This window comes from Arachis hypogaea, chromosome 8, assembly GCF_003086295.3.
Source record: "Arachis hypogaea cultivar Tifrunner chromosome 8, arahy.Tifrunner.gnm2.J5K5, whole genome shotgun sequence".
NCBI lineage: Eukaryota > Viridiplantae > Streptophyta > Magnoliopsida > Fabales > Fabaceae > Arachis > Arachis hypogaea.
Window position 1 is genome coordinate 30,343,441 of NC_092043.1, and position 16,505 is coordinate 30,359,945.

Genomic DNA, 16,505 nt, shown 5'->3' on the forward strand with positions numbered 1-16,505 from the left:
CAAGGCAGATTAGTGAAATGATTAATACAATGCACTTACTTGTGGAGTGTGGGTTGTTGCGGTTCTGTTTCCCTCTTCAGTGGCCTCTTGTTTAGCCTCTACAACTTCTAATGTCTCCTCCCAGTACATTTCAACAATGATGTCCAGAATTTTCATCAGAAAAATCATCCTCATCAACGGAAACGTAAAAGGTTGGCGGCTTATCCGGATCGGGGTTTGGGATGAAAGACTGCCCTATAGGGGGAGTTCTCTTTGTTGATCTCCTCTTGTTCACCTTTGGCCTTCCCTCGACCTCATCTGAAAGATTGCTCTGATCATTCTGGGGAGTTCTATTGATCTCAGAGGGTGGGATTGACTGAGAAATTGATTGTGAAAGTGGATTCTCATACGGATGTAGGATGTATTGGGTTAGTTGTTCTGGTTCAAGAGGTGCATAGACATTGGGTTTAGAAGGCGGGACTGAGTCTGAACAAGCAGTGTGTGTTGGTTGCTGATCTTCTTGAATAGGTGGCTGGGAGGGTTGAGACTGAGTTGATGGTGGTTTATCTGGTATGACAGGTGTTGGGGGAGGCTGAGAAACCTGTCTTGCCTCATCAGATACTGAAAGTAGTGGGTCTATTGTCTCCTGGGCCATACTAATATTGTCCTCTTTTTGGGCCTCAACTCCAGCCTATTTATGTTCTTTATGGGTCTCTTCCCTGCTCTGGGCCTCACTCCTTTTTTGGTCCTCTATCCCAACTTGCACGTTACATACAATTTCAGCATCATCCTCATCTTCCACTACTATCAATCTTCTTTTTGAACTCTTCTTCGGAGTTGGAACCCTTTTAGCACAGTGCTTTACTCTCATCTTTGATGGAGTCATATAGTTCTCCTCAACTAACACGGGCTCATCTACCAGATGCTCTGTATATACATTTATTCTGTTACTATTTTTCACAGCTGCATCATACATTCTAACTATATCCATATCAACCCTCAGATCCCTCAACCCATCATCAAGCTCTCCTTCCCAGGTTCTAACCAGAAAAAATTAGTAACAGATGTATATCCTATATCCTTCAGCAAATCAGATACGAAAAAATCATTCAGGGTATCAACATTAACCCTTTCGATCTATGTGACTTCACCACCAACGTAACTAACTTTCCCACACGGCCCTCTCTCAAACCGTCCTCTATGATTAATATACAATGTTATATGGATGGTGGCCATTCCTGAAAGTGAAATTAACTAACACATTCTAAGAAAACATTACATGTTACTACACCTAACACAAACCCTAAATCAACCAATTTAGCGATTCTCAAACAGGATTTGATATGGTAATATAATCTGTCTAACTAGTAGCAATGACATTTGAAATTAATCAACATTGGCAATGACATACCTCTGCTCTCTGCCGACTAAAGGGAGTGACATCTGCACCGTCGACGACGAAAATCCTGGGTTCGAGCTCTGCTTGCTATTCCTTGCACGTTCCTCTTTCATGTTTTCGTACTGATCGCTTGCTATTGCTCCGACCGTATTTTCCAAGTTGGGAATGACAGCATTGAAACCCATAGCTTTAGGATGATGGCTTGGGAGTGTTCCAAACGTCTTCTCCGAGTTGGGAACGAAACGACGACCTCTGCTAGGGCACAGCAGAGTCTCTTACAAAATTTTTTCCAATCTCCCAACTCTTAGTGAAAAAAATTGTTTAATTAATATCATGTAGATTGAGTTTTGGGAGGTTCGGAGAGCTACGTAGGGTCCTACAATTTTGAAGTAAGTGCCAATCCAAGTCAGGCTACTTTTGTCACACTGAATCCATCTTAAATGGGTATAAAGTCAATTTTCATCTACGACGGATACAAATATCAGCGTTTTAAATTCTCATGGAGACAAATAGTCAATTATTTTTAATTATAATCATAAAAATAATTACAGAACTACTCATTGTCAAATTAATTAATTCAATTTATAATTTTCATCTGTTCTAAGTTTCACTTTTATTCTGCATTATTTGCTAAGCAAGCTTTCTTTCCAGAAATTTTATACAGGGAGCGTAACTTTATGGGAGTAAAAATAAAAATTCACATTTTATAGTGCAAAAAATATTTAAAAAGTAATAGAATCAGTTAAAAAATAATTTGAAGTTATTTTATTTTATATTTTTAATTATTATTTATGATTTATATTTTATAACTTTTGTTAAAATAATTAAATAATATTAGATACAATAAATATATAATTATAAATATTATATAACAAAATATAAATATTAAATTAAATAAAAAAAATTTAGATTATTCTCTGTATATCTATAACTAATAATGATGATCAATGAACTTCATGGGAGAAAAAAGCTTCACACTTTGTAATGCACATTAGAATTTATTATAAAATTATTTTTCTTTAAATTTAAACTAATAATATAAATAATTATGTCTTTAACAAGTTTTCTCAAGTCTCTTTTGAGTTTACTTAAATTTTTACATAAATTTTTTTTCTCTTCTTTTAGTAGTCTTATACTTTTTTTTTAGTTCACTATGAATTGAATTCTAGATTTTTTAGATATATATAGAATTTTTGTACTATATCATAAAATCATTTCTTCCAAAAATTTAAATGGATAAAACAAAACAATATGAATAATCCTCTATCAGAGTCAAATATGTTAAGTATACACTAAAATTAATTACTAATAAAAAATATATATTAAATATAAATATATATTAAAATAAATTAAATAATATATATTTATATATAAAAAATATTGTTTATTTTTTAAAATTTAACTTTTAGTCAATATTTTTTATTTAAATAATATTATTTAATCGTCTTTTAATTAAAACAATCTCTATTTTTAGTTAAACGCTTTGTTAATTAGATTTGTTTAAATATTATCAACTAAAATTTTTTTAATTTTCTATCAATAAAATAAAGCAATTAATTTATTCTCTTTCTCATAACGTTATCATCATCACATTTTTTCTTGTGCGCTCTCTCCCTCTCTCTGGTACAAGAACATCACGCATTCAAAGACTCCCTCAAGTAAAGATATTACTTCAGGTAATTAAGATTCAAAAGCTCCCTCAAGTAAAGTTATTACTTTAGATAATTAAGGAAACTCATTTTTTTTATCATTATTCTTTTATTATTATTATTATTATTATTATTATTATTAAATTTACGGTATAATTTTTTAATTATATTCAAGACACATCTAAAATAAAGAATAAATAAAGCATTTTTAAAACACATTCGAAAATATATATAATATAATTTTTTTATGAAATTAAATAAATACATCTAAAATAATAAATAACAAACTAAATATTTTATAAACACATTTAAAATTATCAAAAATCATAAAACGATGGATATTATTAAAAGTGGAGATAACAATTATTATAATTATTTAGCTATGATAACTTAAAAACCTTACAAGAACGAAATTTTTTCTTTCAAATACAAAAAAAATAGATTAAAAAGATAGAATCTTTCACAAAAGAAGACGTAAAGGACAAAAAACACGTTATTTATAATTTTTTAGTGATATTTTTTGAAAAAAGTAATTTGATTTATGGTATAATTTTTTAATTATATTCAAGACACACTTAAAATAATAAATAATAAATTAAATATTTTTAAAATAGTACATCTGAAAATACATATAATATAAATTTCTTTAGTAAAATTAAGTAAACATATCTAAAATAATAAAGAAGAAACAAATTATTTTATAAACACATCTAAAATTATCAAAAATAATAAAAAGATATATATAAAAATAACAATTATTATGTTTATTTAGCTATAATAGTTTTAAAGTTATTCTTATAAGAATAAAGTTTTTTTCTTATACAAACAAAAACATAGATTAAAAGATAAAATCTATTACCAGAGAAGTTAGGGAAAATAGAATATGTTATACATACACCCAAATTTTGGCAGAAGAGCACGGCGAGAAAGAACACTTTGATGAAGCTGACGGAGGAGCGTGGTGAAGATGGGAGGAGCACGAAATGAAAAAAGAGCGCAATGCGAGAGGGGAGCACAGCAATGGAAGAGCAGCGTGAGGCGTTACAGATCTAGGTTTTACAGAATAAAAGATTTTACATCTGTGTTTTGAGATATTTAAGAATTATTTTGAGATGTGTTAGGAATTTAAAATTTAAAAGATTTAATATTAAATTGTTGAATTTTAATTTTACTTAAACTGTTTTTTGAATTTATATTTTAAATAAAAAATATTAAATCTCTTTATATATGTTTGTTTTAATTTTTTAAAATTAATATAATAATAAAAATTATTTAAAAGATAAATTTAAAAGATATCTAATCGTACTTGTATGTAATTATGTATCATGTTAAGAGAAACGTAAGATTATTTCTATTTTATTTGCATTACAAACACACAGATAAAACATATGATAAGAAGCGTAGCTAGCAATCTAAAACGACACAATCGAAACTGAAAATATCATGAAACTATTTTGGGACCCCAATTTCCAACAGAGACAAGACAATTGTTGTTGTAAGGTTACATCTTAGGTTGCATGGAGTACTTAAGTAGACCTGGAAAATGAACATTCACCAAATATTCCTTCCAATCAATACTTTTGGGATCCAAGTTAAATTTCCTCTCAACACTACCAACTCCTTTTATTGCCATTCGTAGTTTCTCCGTGTTCTTATCATCAAAGCTGTTGACAAATAAATAAAAACTATTGCATTTTTATATATACATCAATAACATAATTAGTTATTAGTTAGATATCGTATTGGGATACCTACATGCCCTCAAAGTGAAGATAAGGACGATACATGTTCATTATCCTCTTCAACCTTGATCCCTTAACACCGTAACAATCAAGGGGAAATTAAAATAAATTATTAGTTATAACATAAAATAAAAATTCAAAGTAAATACAAACTGCTAACTTAATTTTTGAGCCCATACCTTGTAATGGGGAAATTCAAGATCTTCCGTATAATTGGGGTTGAATGTAAATTTTTCATATAAAGTCCCGGACTTTCCATAATTTTTTAGCCATGGATTTTTTGTAATATAAAGATGCATTAAGTCTTGAATTTCTGAAAGTTTAATTGGATTTCTTAACGAAGTGCCAATATGGTAGATCAAATTGTTTGAAGTATTATTCTTAGAATGAACCAACATCGCTATGATCATTGAGTTTGTCACCATGTCTACTGGTATCTGCATCATCATTTCAATTCCATGATTTGATATTTTATGGTATATATAATTAAAAGTGACAGAAGAAAAATGAAACAATATAATACTTAAGGTAACATTTGGAAGAGAAACTGAAAGTGAGAAATAGGGATTAAGAGACGGAGACTGAAATAAGTTTTAGTATTGTGTTTGGTATAAAATGAGAGACAGAAACTGAAATAAGAATGAAATTTTAATTTAATTTGCACAAAGGGTAGAGTTGAAATTAATTGAAATGAGGGTAGTTTAAGTATAAAATATCACTAAAGTTTTAGTCTCCGTCAAAAAAATTTCAGTCTATCTCCTAATCTCCGTATCTCACAACAAACACTACCTAAGAGTTTCAAAAACTTATCCGCTTCAAACATCAAACTAATAATCTCCTCCAAAGACAATAAATAATTATGAAAAGTTAAAAACTAGCTTCACATCTTCATATCCGTTTAGTTTTGTGTGATATTTTAACCAAACGGATACAAAAAATTCAAAATAAAAAGGATCTATTATTTAAAGAGTGAGACTCACCAGGTCTGCAGTTATCTTTGGATTACCAACAAAACTGGTTATTGCTCCTTTGAAATACTCAACAAACACATAGTCTATAGTTCTGCAATATAATAATCACAAAATTATATCATTTAGCTACTGAAATAATCATCTATTCATAGGATGGATCGGAATATATATAGTTCCATTTAAAAAAATGTCTAGATGTATGTTAATTAAATTCAGTGGCTATTTACCTAACATCTTCAATCCAACCCGGAAAAGGTTCCGAAAGGGTGCCGATTATAACAGTAGGACGTGTGATGATCAGCGGTATATTTCCCTTCATGTTTGTCACAACCATTTCACCCATTGCTTTTGTAAATACATATGTATTTGGCCATCCATGCAAATTGGCCCTAGAATTTTTATAAACGTAACCAGAAAATTAGAGGGCTATATAAAGTAATTAAAAACACCATGGATCATCACTACAATCATTGCACGCTGAAATTAAGTTTTTAGGATTATTTATATCGGATAAGTTTCATATGTAATGTTACACATGGAATTTATACAAGAAAATTTTACCATATAGACTCTATATGTACAATTTACCTTATTGTTCCAAATTCTTTCATTATTGAGGTGATTGTTTCTTGATTGGCATTTTGTGATTGGAGTTCACTCAGTTTTTTCTTAATCAACTGCTTTTCTAAGTTGATGTCTAATTCTGAAGAGCTTTTTAGCGTTTGGCCCATAAGGAATGGTTTCTCAGGTATTTGTCCTTTTGCTTCTCCACAAACATAAGCTGAATCCAAAATACAAATTTATCACATAACATTTCAGTTTTTCATGTGTTGTACGATTTTCAACTAGCTAGTAAGAGATTATATATGTATGTGTTATTATACGTATTCATAAAATTGAGAATATTACATACCGGTAGATACTTGAAGAAAAAATTCTATTTTATGACACATTTTAGCAAAGTTTATCGCATTATAAGCTCCCATTGTGTTTGTATCCATTGCAACATCAAATCTACACAAAATAAACAAGATAATAATAATGGTAATGTTAGAGAGGAAAAAAAATTTTAAAATTTATCTTATTTAATATTCATTCATTGTTGTAATAATTAATAAATATTAAATAAAATAAATTTTGACTATTTTTTGTCGAGTAAAGTATCGTTTTTTTTCTAATGTTTTGGGGTAAGTCCCAAAGTTATCCATAATGTCCTATTTAAGTCTCTAACATTTCAAAATTGGCTCAATGTTGTCCTGCCGTTAGAGATCCGTTAACAGAATTGACGGCAGGTCAAAATTGAGACGATTTTGAAACGTTAGGAATTTAAATAGGACGAAAACGTTATGAAAAAAAACAATACATAAAAATAAATTTTAATTTAATTTTATCTTTCAATAATATCAATTTTTTACTATACATAATATTCAATTATTTTTTAATCACATCTAAATAAATTACACTTAATCACATTACTTTCATTTTAAATAAATTATTTTTTTTTATAATTTTAAAGAATTTTGATACATTAGAGACAAAAGGTATAATTTATATTTTCAATAATATTAATTTTTTATTGTACATATTATTCAATTATTTTTTAATTACATCTAAATAAATTACACTTAATTACATTACTTTTATTTTAAATAAATTTATTTTTTTTATAATTTTAAAGAATTTTGATACATTAGAAACAAAAGGCATAATTTATATTTTATTGTATATATATATATATATTTTTTTTTTTTGCCGGTTTATATACTAGTCATTCTACAAACATTTCATGATAACTAAAAATCTTTAAGAGTTAAATTATAAACAAATTAATTTATTTAAAATGAAAGTAATATGATTAAGTGTAATTTATTTAGATATGATTAAAAAATAATTGAATACTATGTCTAGTAAAAAATTGATATTATTGAAGGATAAAATTAAAATTTATTTATATGTATCCTTTTTGTCTCCAATGTTTTCGTCCTATTTAAGTCCCTATCATTTCAAAATCGTCTCAATTTTGTCACGCCGTCAATTCTGTTAACGGATCCCTAAAGGTAGGACAACATTGAATTAATTTTGAAACGTTAGGGACAACTTTGAGACTTACCCCAAACGTTGAGAACAAAAATAATACTTTACTCTTTTTTATTTAATATTTTTTTATTATTAAACATTTTAAAATAACTAAATAAATAAACACAATGGTAATAATAGATGAAAAAAACAGTCAAAATTTATGTTATTTAAATAATTAATAAATATTAAATAAAGAAAATTCTGATCGTTTTTGGCTCCTTAAATTTTATTACATTAAATGAAATCTCATTGTACGTTGTTTTTCACCTTTCATCAAGTCTTGTAGTTGCGGCACTGTGCACTATAATATCAATCTCTTCCAACATCTCTTCAATGAGGATTTGGTCTTTGATTCCAAAATTGTGAAGAGACACATCACCTGCTACTGCCACCACTTTCTCGGATAAAAAGGAACTGAATTTTTCACCCCACTTATCTCTTTGTATTTTGAACAATTTCTTCCCAAAGACCTACATACATGCGAATGGTAATGCTTTCTAAAAAAATAGTGTATGATACCTCTTGTATAGTATAATAAAATTTTTATACATTTATATGCTAAATTAAATATTCAAGTTTTAATATCTGTGATATTATTTAAAATTTTTATTATTACAAATTATACATTATAAAAAATTTGGTCAATTAGAATAAAAAATTATCTTTACAAATCTAAATCATCAGTACAAAATGCAATAACGGATATTTAAGTAACAACCTCTATATATATATATATATATATATATATATATATATATATATATATATATATATATATATATATATATACCGATATAAATTTTGTCTAATTTTTGTCCTATAATAAATCCATATAGTTAGAGATATAGTCTAATATGTATATTGATTTTAAAATAAAGCTAGAATGTGATCAGCAATTTTTTAGTATATATAGGAAATAATAAGGGACATTGTTTATTATTTACATTATCATATATATTGCACCAAAATATTTTGTCACCTCATGGTGCAAGCGATGAGAGACAGATTCAGTATCGGTAGCTCTTAAAAGAAGGTAAAGTTTCTTTATATTTGGTTGACACCTTAGTATCTTCTCTACAAAAACTGCAATAATCCATAACAATTAATAATTAATTAAAAGCATATAAAATTAAACGTATTAGTAATTAGACTCCAAAACAACTTGCATTGTTTTACAACATATAATATATGACTACCTTTCGCGAGGAAGCCAGTGGCACCAGTGACTAGAATGGTCTTATTCTCAAGGAAATGCAATACACTTTCCAACTCCATTTGAGATAATTAAGTAGTTCTTCTTATGATGAGAAGGAGAACTTTCAAAGCAGAGGAACTATGAGAGATGTAATGAAAATAATGAACCAAAATAAAGTGTTAGACTATAGACAATATGATTACATCCATGTCCATATAAGGTTTGTTTTGCTTTACTTCTTTTATTGCACGGTGCTAATATATATATGCCTTCTATTTTTTGGGGAAGCCAAGCACCTCACATTTCACCTACCCATCTAACAAAATATATCTTCAACTACTCATTCTAATTCATTCAACAAATTTCAACATAATTATTTAACCAAAAATTTTTCCATTGTTTGACATAATTATTAACAAAATCAAAGCCAAATATGTTGTGTTTGGAGATAACACTCTCATTTATCAATTTCTGTGAAATTGAAAATTCGGATATAATCATTTGTATCTTGTGTTTGTCATGATTTGAACTGTGATGACACCATCTACTGTTCTTTCTATATTTAGCAATGGATTTTGGTAGAGATAGCACCAAGTCAGGAAAATCAGATTGAAAGAGGGAAAGTTAGTTAGGAAGATATTCTGCTTTGGTTCTGTTCTCAACAGAATTTATTTACTTTGGTGTATATATATCAGCTAGAGTACACTTAGGCAATACAAAAATAAAGAGGTGTAACCAGCATTCTGAAATAACACTAAGGCGATTCGAAATTTCAAATTTAATTCCTGCAATCACCAAATCCTAACAAAAGGGACGAGTGTTGTTGTAAGGTTACATCTTTGGTTGCATAGTATACTTAATTAGACCTGGGAAATGAACATTCATCAAGTAGTCCTTCCAATCAATGCTCTTAGGATCAAAGTTATATATTCCTTATCCATATTGCCAACTCCTTTTATTGCTATTCGCAACTTCTCTGTGTTCTCATCATCAAAACTGTTAATAATATATTATATACAAATCAATGTAATGAATTCCATATATACAGTATTTCCAACACGCATATAGTAAAAACTCAGGTACAGTCAATTTTATGTGAAGTTGATAGTTGAGAACCGTTAAATAATTTGATTGATTTGACTAAATTTTCATCTAATGGCTCTCCATTATCAACTTTACGTAAAATTGACTGCACTTGAATTTCCACCTTATTGAATATGTAGCATAGGGTACGTACATGCCCTCGAGACCATAAGGCCTATAAAGATTCATTATCCTCTTCAAAGCCTTGATACCGTAAAGGGGGACAATAATTAAGTATTATCAGTAAAGAATAGAAAATTATGATTCAATATGGATAAACATTTTGGAAATATAAACCATAGTTAACTTATTTGAACCAATACCTTGGTTTGGTGAAATTCATGATCTTCAGTAATTCTTGGGTTGAATAATAGTTTTTCACATAAAGCCCCTGACTTTTCATAATTTCTTAGCCAGGGATTGCTTGTAATATAAAGATACATTATTTCTTGAATATCCCACAATTTAATTGGATTTCTTAGGGAAGTACCAATATGGTAGCAGATGAAATTGTTGGAAAGATTACACTTAGAATGAACCAACAGCGCTATGATCATTGAGTTTATCACCATGTCTGCTGGTACCTGCACCATCCATCATTTCATTCATTTGATATCTTATTTTAAAAAATTAATTATCAAGTAAGCGAAGCAAAATGTAATATTAAGAGTTCAAAACTCTAATAACCTACTCCAAATAAAAATTTTAACTTCATAAATACAAGTTTAATTTTTGTTTGTGTGAGTCTGTGAGATATATATAAAACATCCGAAAATAAAAAATTCAAAGTAAAAATTATTTGAAGAATACAGTGAGACTCACCATGTCCATAGTTTTATTTGGATCACCAACAAAACTAGTTATTGCTCCTTTGAAATACTCAACGAACACAAAGTCTATAGTTCTGTAGTCACAAAAAATTATATCATTTAATTACTCAAATAATTATAATATTATATATTACACACACGCACATATGTGATAATTAAATTGAGTGATTATTTACCTAACACCTTCAATCCAACCCGGAAAAGGTTCTGAATGAGTGCCGATGACAGCAGTAGGACGTGAGATGATCAATGGTATATTTCGCTTCATGTTCATCACAAGCATTTCTCCCATGGCTTTTGTAAATGTATGCGTGTTTGGCCATCCATACATATTTGCCCTAGAATTTTCATAAACATAACCAGAAAATTAAGGGACTATAAGGCTATATTTATTTACAGTAACATGATACTGAGATAGAAAAACAATATCATAGTATTTATCACTAAACAGAATATAAAAATACTAAATTTTGTATCTCTATTCTTTATATCTTATTTTCAGTGTATTGTTTTATTCTGTTTTTACAGAAATAAACATAGCCTTAAAAGAATATAGTATGCATGGATCATCAATATAATCGTTGCATGCAGAACTCAAATTTTCAGGATTTGTATATATAATTATGATTTACCTTATTGCTCCAAATTCTTTCATTATTGAGGTGATTGTTTCTTCATTGGCATTTTGTGCTTGGAGTTCACTAAGTTTTTCCTCAATCAACTGCTTTTCTAAGTTGATGTCCAATTCTGATGAGCTTTTAAGTGTTTGGCCCAGGCGAAATGGTTCCTCAGATATTAATCCATTTGCTCCTCCACAAACATAAGCTGAATCCAAAATATAAATTTATCAAAATTTTTTTCTTTTTAAGGTTAGAATTTGATGAATAGCGAGCTTAGCTTACTAGATAGCTAGGGCCTAGGTGGCTAAGCATTACGTGAAGGGAGAGAATATTGCATGTAAATCAAACATATCGTAAATATTTAGAGCTTTTATGATAATTATGATTGTAGTCAACAAAAAAAAATTATGATTATGATATTTATGGTACCGTGGTTATACTTTTTACTATTTTAAGCATATAACCATAATTTTTTGTTAGGCCACATTTTTCTTTTAAATAAAAATCGTTATTTGATTTTTGTATCAAAAGTTTTAAAGTCTTTAATGAAAATAATTGTAAAATTAAGATTTCGTGCAAAATTAGTTTTTATTTCCTTTTTAAAAAATTCCGTATCATTAGAATAGTATTAGTTAAAATTAGATCATGAAATTAAATTTAGGGAATTTTTAATTTTTTTTCTCCCCAAGTTTTAATGCTTTTTTGTTGAAAATAACATTTATGTCTGGTAGGATTTTCAACTATCTAGTAGAGGCTTCACATATTTATAAAATTGAGATATTACATACCGGTTCATACGTGAAGAAAAACTTCTATTCTATGACACATTTTAGCAAAGTTTATAGCGTTAAAAGCTCCCATTGTATTTATATCCATTGCAACATCAAATCTGTAAAAAATAAACAAGATAACAATAACCAAATAAATAAAGCTATATAGCGGCTTATTAATTATAATGGATACTCGAATGAAAATTGTATAATTATCTTTATGTAAAGATGCTTTTTTCAGTTATTAGATAGTTTATAGATTTTGATTTTGATATATTATAAAAATATTATTTTTATTTAAAATGTAACTAAATGAAAAAATAAATTTTTAAATAAATATCTTAATATTTTTATAAAAAATATTTTTAGTATTTTTATTGAACTAAGTGTCATTACTTATTATTATTATTGCTTGCATTAATGAAATCTTATTGTACATCATTTTTCACCTTTCATCAAGTGTAGTAGTTCCGGCAGTATGCACTATAATATCAATCGCATCCAACATCTCTTCAATGAGGATTTGGTCTTTGATTCCGAAATTGTGAAGAGAAACATCACCTGCAACTGCCACCACTTTGTCGGCTAAAAAAGAGCTGAATTTTTCACCACACTTATCCTTTAATTGCATTTTGAACAATTTCTTCTCAAAGACCTACGTACATAGATATAATAAATATGTCGATATAAATTTGTTTAATTTTGTCCAATAGTGGATCTATATAGTTAGAGATTATGGTTCTAAAGAATTTGTTAATAGTAAACGCAAAATATATATGACAATAAAATCATTTTTATAATAATTTAATATAATAAGAACAAAATATGTTTTGTTTTCATTCCTAAGCAGTATATAATAGTTTCACCGTAATTAAGATTTCTTCACCATAATTAAGACTTCGATTCACTATGCAGACCAGTTGTGTTGTAGATGAAAAATTTGTCCCAAAAGTGAGAATTATTTTTAAGATCCTAGAAGAAGCTAGAAAGTTCTACAAATATTATTCCAAACTTGCTGGTTTTTTCACCAAAATCAAAAACACGACTCAGGACGAAGACAAGATTAAGAATCAATTAATTGTATGCTCTAGAGAGGGGAGATGGAAATCAAAGATATCTTCAACTTTGAAGACAAACCCTTCAGCTGGGTTAAATTGTTCGGCCAGAATTTATGTACAGATAATAAAGGATGTTGGTCTTTGGACAATTTCCAAAGTTATTTTGAATCACTCACATCCTTGTTGTCCAGACCAGGCTGAAATGCTCAAACAACACAGGGAGCTTAGTATGTTCGTGCGTCACACCATTGAAACCCACGAGGAAGCCGGAATCAGACCGAGCAAAACTTACCAATCATTTGTTGCAGCAGCTGGCAGCCACTGTGAACTAGCTTTTATAGAAAAAGACGTAAGGAATTACATCACAAGGGAAGTACGAAATATTTTCGAAGAAGACGATGCCAAAGAATTTGGGAAGTACCTAGTTAGAATAAAAGAGAAGAACCTTTCTTCTTTGAGCTCAACCTTGAAGGTGATCACTGCATTAAACATGCATTCTGGGCTGATGCAAGAAACAGGGCTGCATTTGATTATTTCGGAGACGTGATTTCATTTGACACCACCTATAACACAAACAGGTATTCAGTTCATTCAAAAATATATTTGATGTTCAGTGAGTGTATATATTTTGGTTCACCACCGTGTGCTTGTTATTTATGCAGGTACAATTTGGTTTTAGGTTCTTTTATTGGCGTGAATCACCACGGCCAGTCGACACTTCTTGGATGCGCACTGATGAAAAATGAGGACATCCAATCATTCAAATAGCTATTTGAGTGTTGACTACGTTGCATGGGAGGGAAGGCACCAAAAGGTATTCTTACCGATCAATGCGCGTCAATTCAAAGGGCAATTGAGCTATGCATGCCAACAACAATTCACCGCTGGTGTATCTGGCACATCATGAAGAAGATCCCAAGCAAACTAAATAGCTACAAGGGACACATTGATATTGAACAAGAGATGAGCCATGTTGTTTGGAACTCGCACACAAAAGACGAATTTGACAGAAACTGAAACGATTTCCTCACAAAGTATGGTCTCGGAGGCAACAAGTGGCTTTCAGGTAATTGAGATTTCAATTCGAGTTATTTTTATGCTCTTATCTTTTTTTCCCAAAAGCATGCATTATTTTTTGGTTCACCATACCTTATAGTTTCGGTTTGGTTTGCAGAGCTGTACGAGGATCGGCATATATGGATTTCGGTTTACTTGGATCACCACTTTTGGACCGGGATGAGAAGTACGCAAAGCAGCGAGAATATGCATTCATTTTTCAACAAGTTTATCACACGAAATAGCTCCTTGAGACAATTCATGAAGCAATACGACAATTTCCTAGCAAGCAGAGAGTAAGCAGAGAGAGAATTTGATGCTGCAGATTTTCACATCGTGATACCATGCACAACAAAATCAGCAATAGAGGCACAGTTTCAGCGTGTATATACCCATGAGAAGTTTAGGGAAGTGCAAGCTCAATTTAGAGGTAAAGTGAATTGTATCACAAGATCAATGCATTTCACTCTAGGTTTCACAACATATGAAGTCATAGAGCAGGTTTCCAACTCCACATTCAACAAGTTTGTCGTCACCTATGACACAGTATCACAAGATGTAAAGTGTCATTGCTTGCTTTTTGAGTCTAGGGGCATATTATGCCACCATTCCCTAAGCGTTCTAAGCTTTGAGCCAGTGGATAACGTGGCACCGAAATACATATTGGAACGCTGGAGTAAGAACAGAAAGAGGAGGCATAGACACATCAAGAGCAGCCAAGATGAACTTGTACTAGAGCCAAGAAGTAAGAGATTTAATGAATTAGTGTTTCGGTCACACAATATATGTGAATTTGCATCCGAGTATGAAGAGTTGACTGGAATTTTGCACCGAGCATTTGACAAGGTCATGGCGGAGATGGAAGAATATCAAGAGAGAAGGAAAGGAAAAAGTTTGTTAACCCACGAAGAAACGACATTAAGCAATGTAAATGATCTTCAAAGCCCACCACGTATCAAAACAAGAGGTCGGCCCAAGAACAGACTTGGATCAAACCTGGTAAAAAAGACAAGATTCAGTCAAGCTCCATTCTTTACAATACACCAGATATGAATTATCCAAGACAAGATTTTACAAGTTTTAGTTTTTATTAATGTAAATTTTTGTTTACCCATGAGAAAATTTCGGTTCACCATGGTTATAGTAGGTTTAATTTCTAAATGTTGATAGTCTTTAATGAATAGTCACTCTTTTTGTGAAATTCTATATTGATATATGCAGTTTTTCGATTTGTATAGTGCATTAATTTGTAAGTTGAATAATAAGAATTTGTTTTTTGGTTCATGGTTCAGAGTTCAGAGTTTTGATAGTAGCATTCTTTTAAAATTAGATCTATGTTATGTTGAGATATGCACTTTTTCGGTTCACCAATTGCATTAATTTTGGTTCATTGTGTTTTTGGGGTTTAGGGTTTAGGGTTTAGGATTTAGGTTTTAGGGTTTTAGGAATTTAGGGTTTATGAGTTCAGGGTTTAATATTCAGGGTTCTGGTTTTAGTGTTTAGGTTTAGGGTTTAGGGATCAGTGTTTAGGGATTCAGTGTGTTTCTATCTTTTGGTTCGCCTAGTGTAGTAATTTTGGTTCACTGTGTTCTTTTGGAGTTCATAATGTATTAGTAATCACCCTGATTTCTTTCACTGTGAACCTGCAACAAAACAGTAGCCAGGCAGTTCCAACAGGTATATAACAAGACAATGAGTAATCCATCTTGAATCAGTAAATACATTAACATTAGATCCATACATTAATATTAACATTTACATTAATGTTGACATATATACATTCAAAAGAAGCAGTGTCTACTTTTTTAAACAAGTTGAACAAAATATTGTTAATTAGAACCATTTGAACTGCACTGGTTTTGAGATTCACTTGATGTTTTTGAATCCGTTGGAATAATTTTTTCTTTTTTCATGAGCCTCTTTTGTTTTGTTCTCTCTGCCAGCGTTATATTGTCAAATTCTGATTCTGATTTGGATTCCGAAAAAGATTCTTCTTCCGAAGAAGAATCCACAACAACAACTTTCTTTTCTTCTTTCTCCCTTTTTCTTTTCTCTTTCCCCTTTATTTGCTTTC

The 16,505-nt window shown here is 29.9% G+C and overlaps 2 protein-coding genes across 2 annotated transcripts; both read right to left on the bottom strand.

Moving 5' to 3' along the window:
- Positions 1–4,528: 4,528 nt before the first annotated feature.
- LOC112708385 (fatty acyl-CoA reductase 8) lies at positions 4,529–9,094 on the bottom strand. The gene is made up of 9 exons (XM_029288728.2): positions 9,016–9,094; positions 8,799–8,902; positions 8,087–8,289; positions 6,654–6,754; positions 6,329–6,521; positions 5,968–6,129; positions 5,750–5,831; positions 4,783–4,841; positions 4,529–4,691 (listed from the first exon to the last, which is right to left on the bottom strand). Exons 1-9 carry the CDS (start codon positions 9,092–9,094, stop codon positions 4,529–4,531), a joined length of 1,146 nt encoding a protein of 381 aa, XP_029144561.1.
- An 804-nt stretch (positions 9,095–9,898) lies between these two features.
- On the bottom strand, positions 9,899–12,948 carry LOC112705222 (probable fatty acyl-CoA reductase 4). Its single transcript, XM_029288729.1, has 7 exons — positions 12,767–12,948; positions 12,372–12,436; positions 11,560–11,752; positions 11,104–11,265; positions 10,920–11,001; positions 10,222–10,301; positions 9,899–10,010 (listed from the first exon to the last, which is right to left on the bottom strand). Exons 1-7 carry the CDS (start codon positions 12,946–12,948, stop codon positions 9,899–9,901), a joined length of 876 nt encoding a protein of 291 aa, XP_029144562.1.
- Between the last annotated feature and the right edge of the window lie 3,557 nt (positions 12,949–16,505).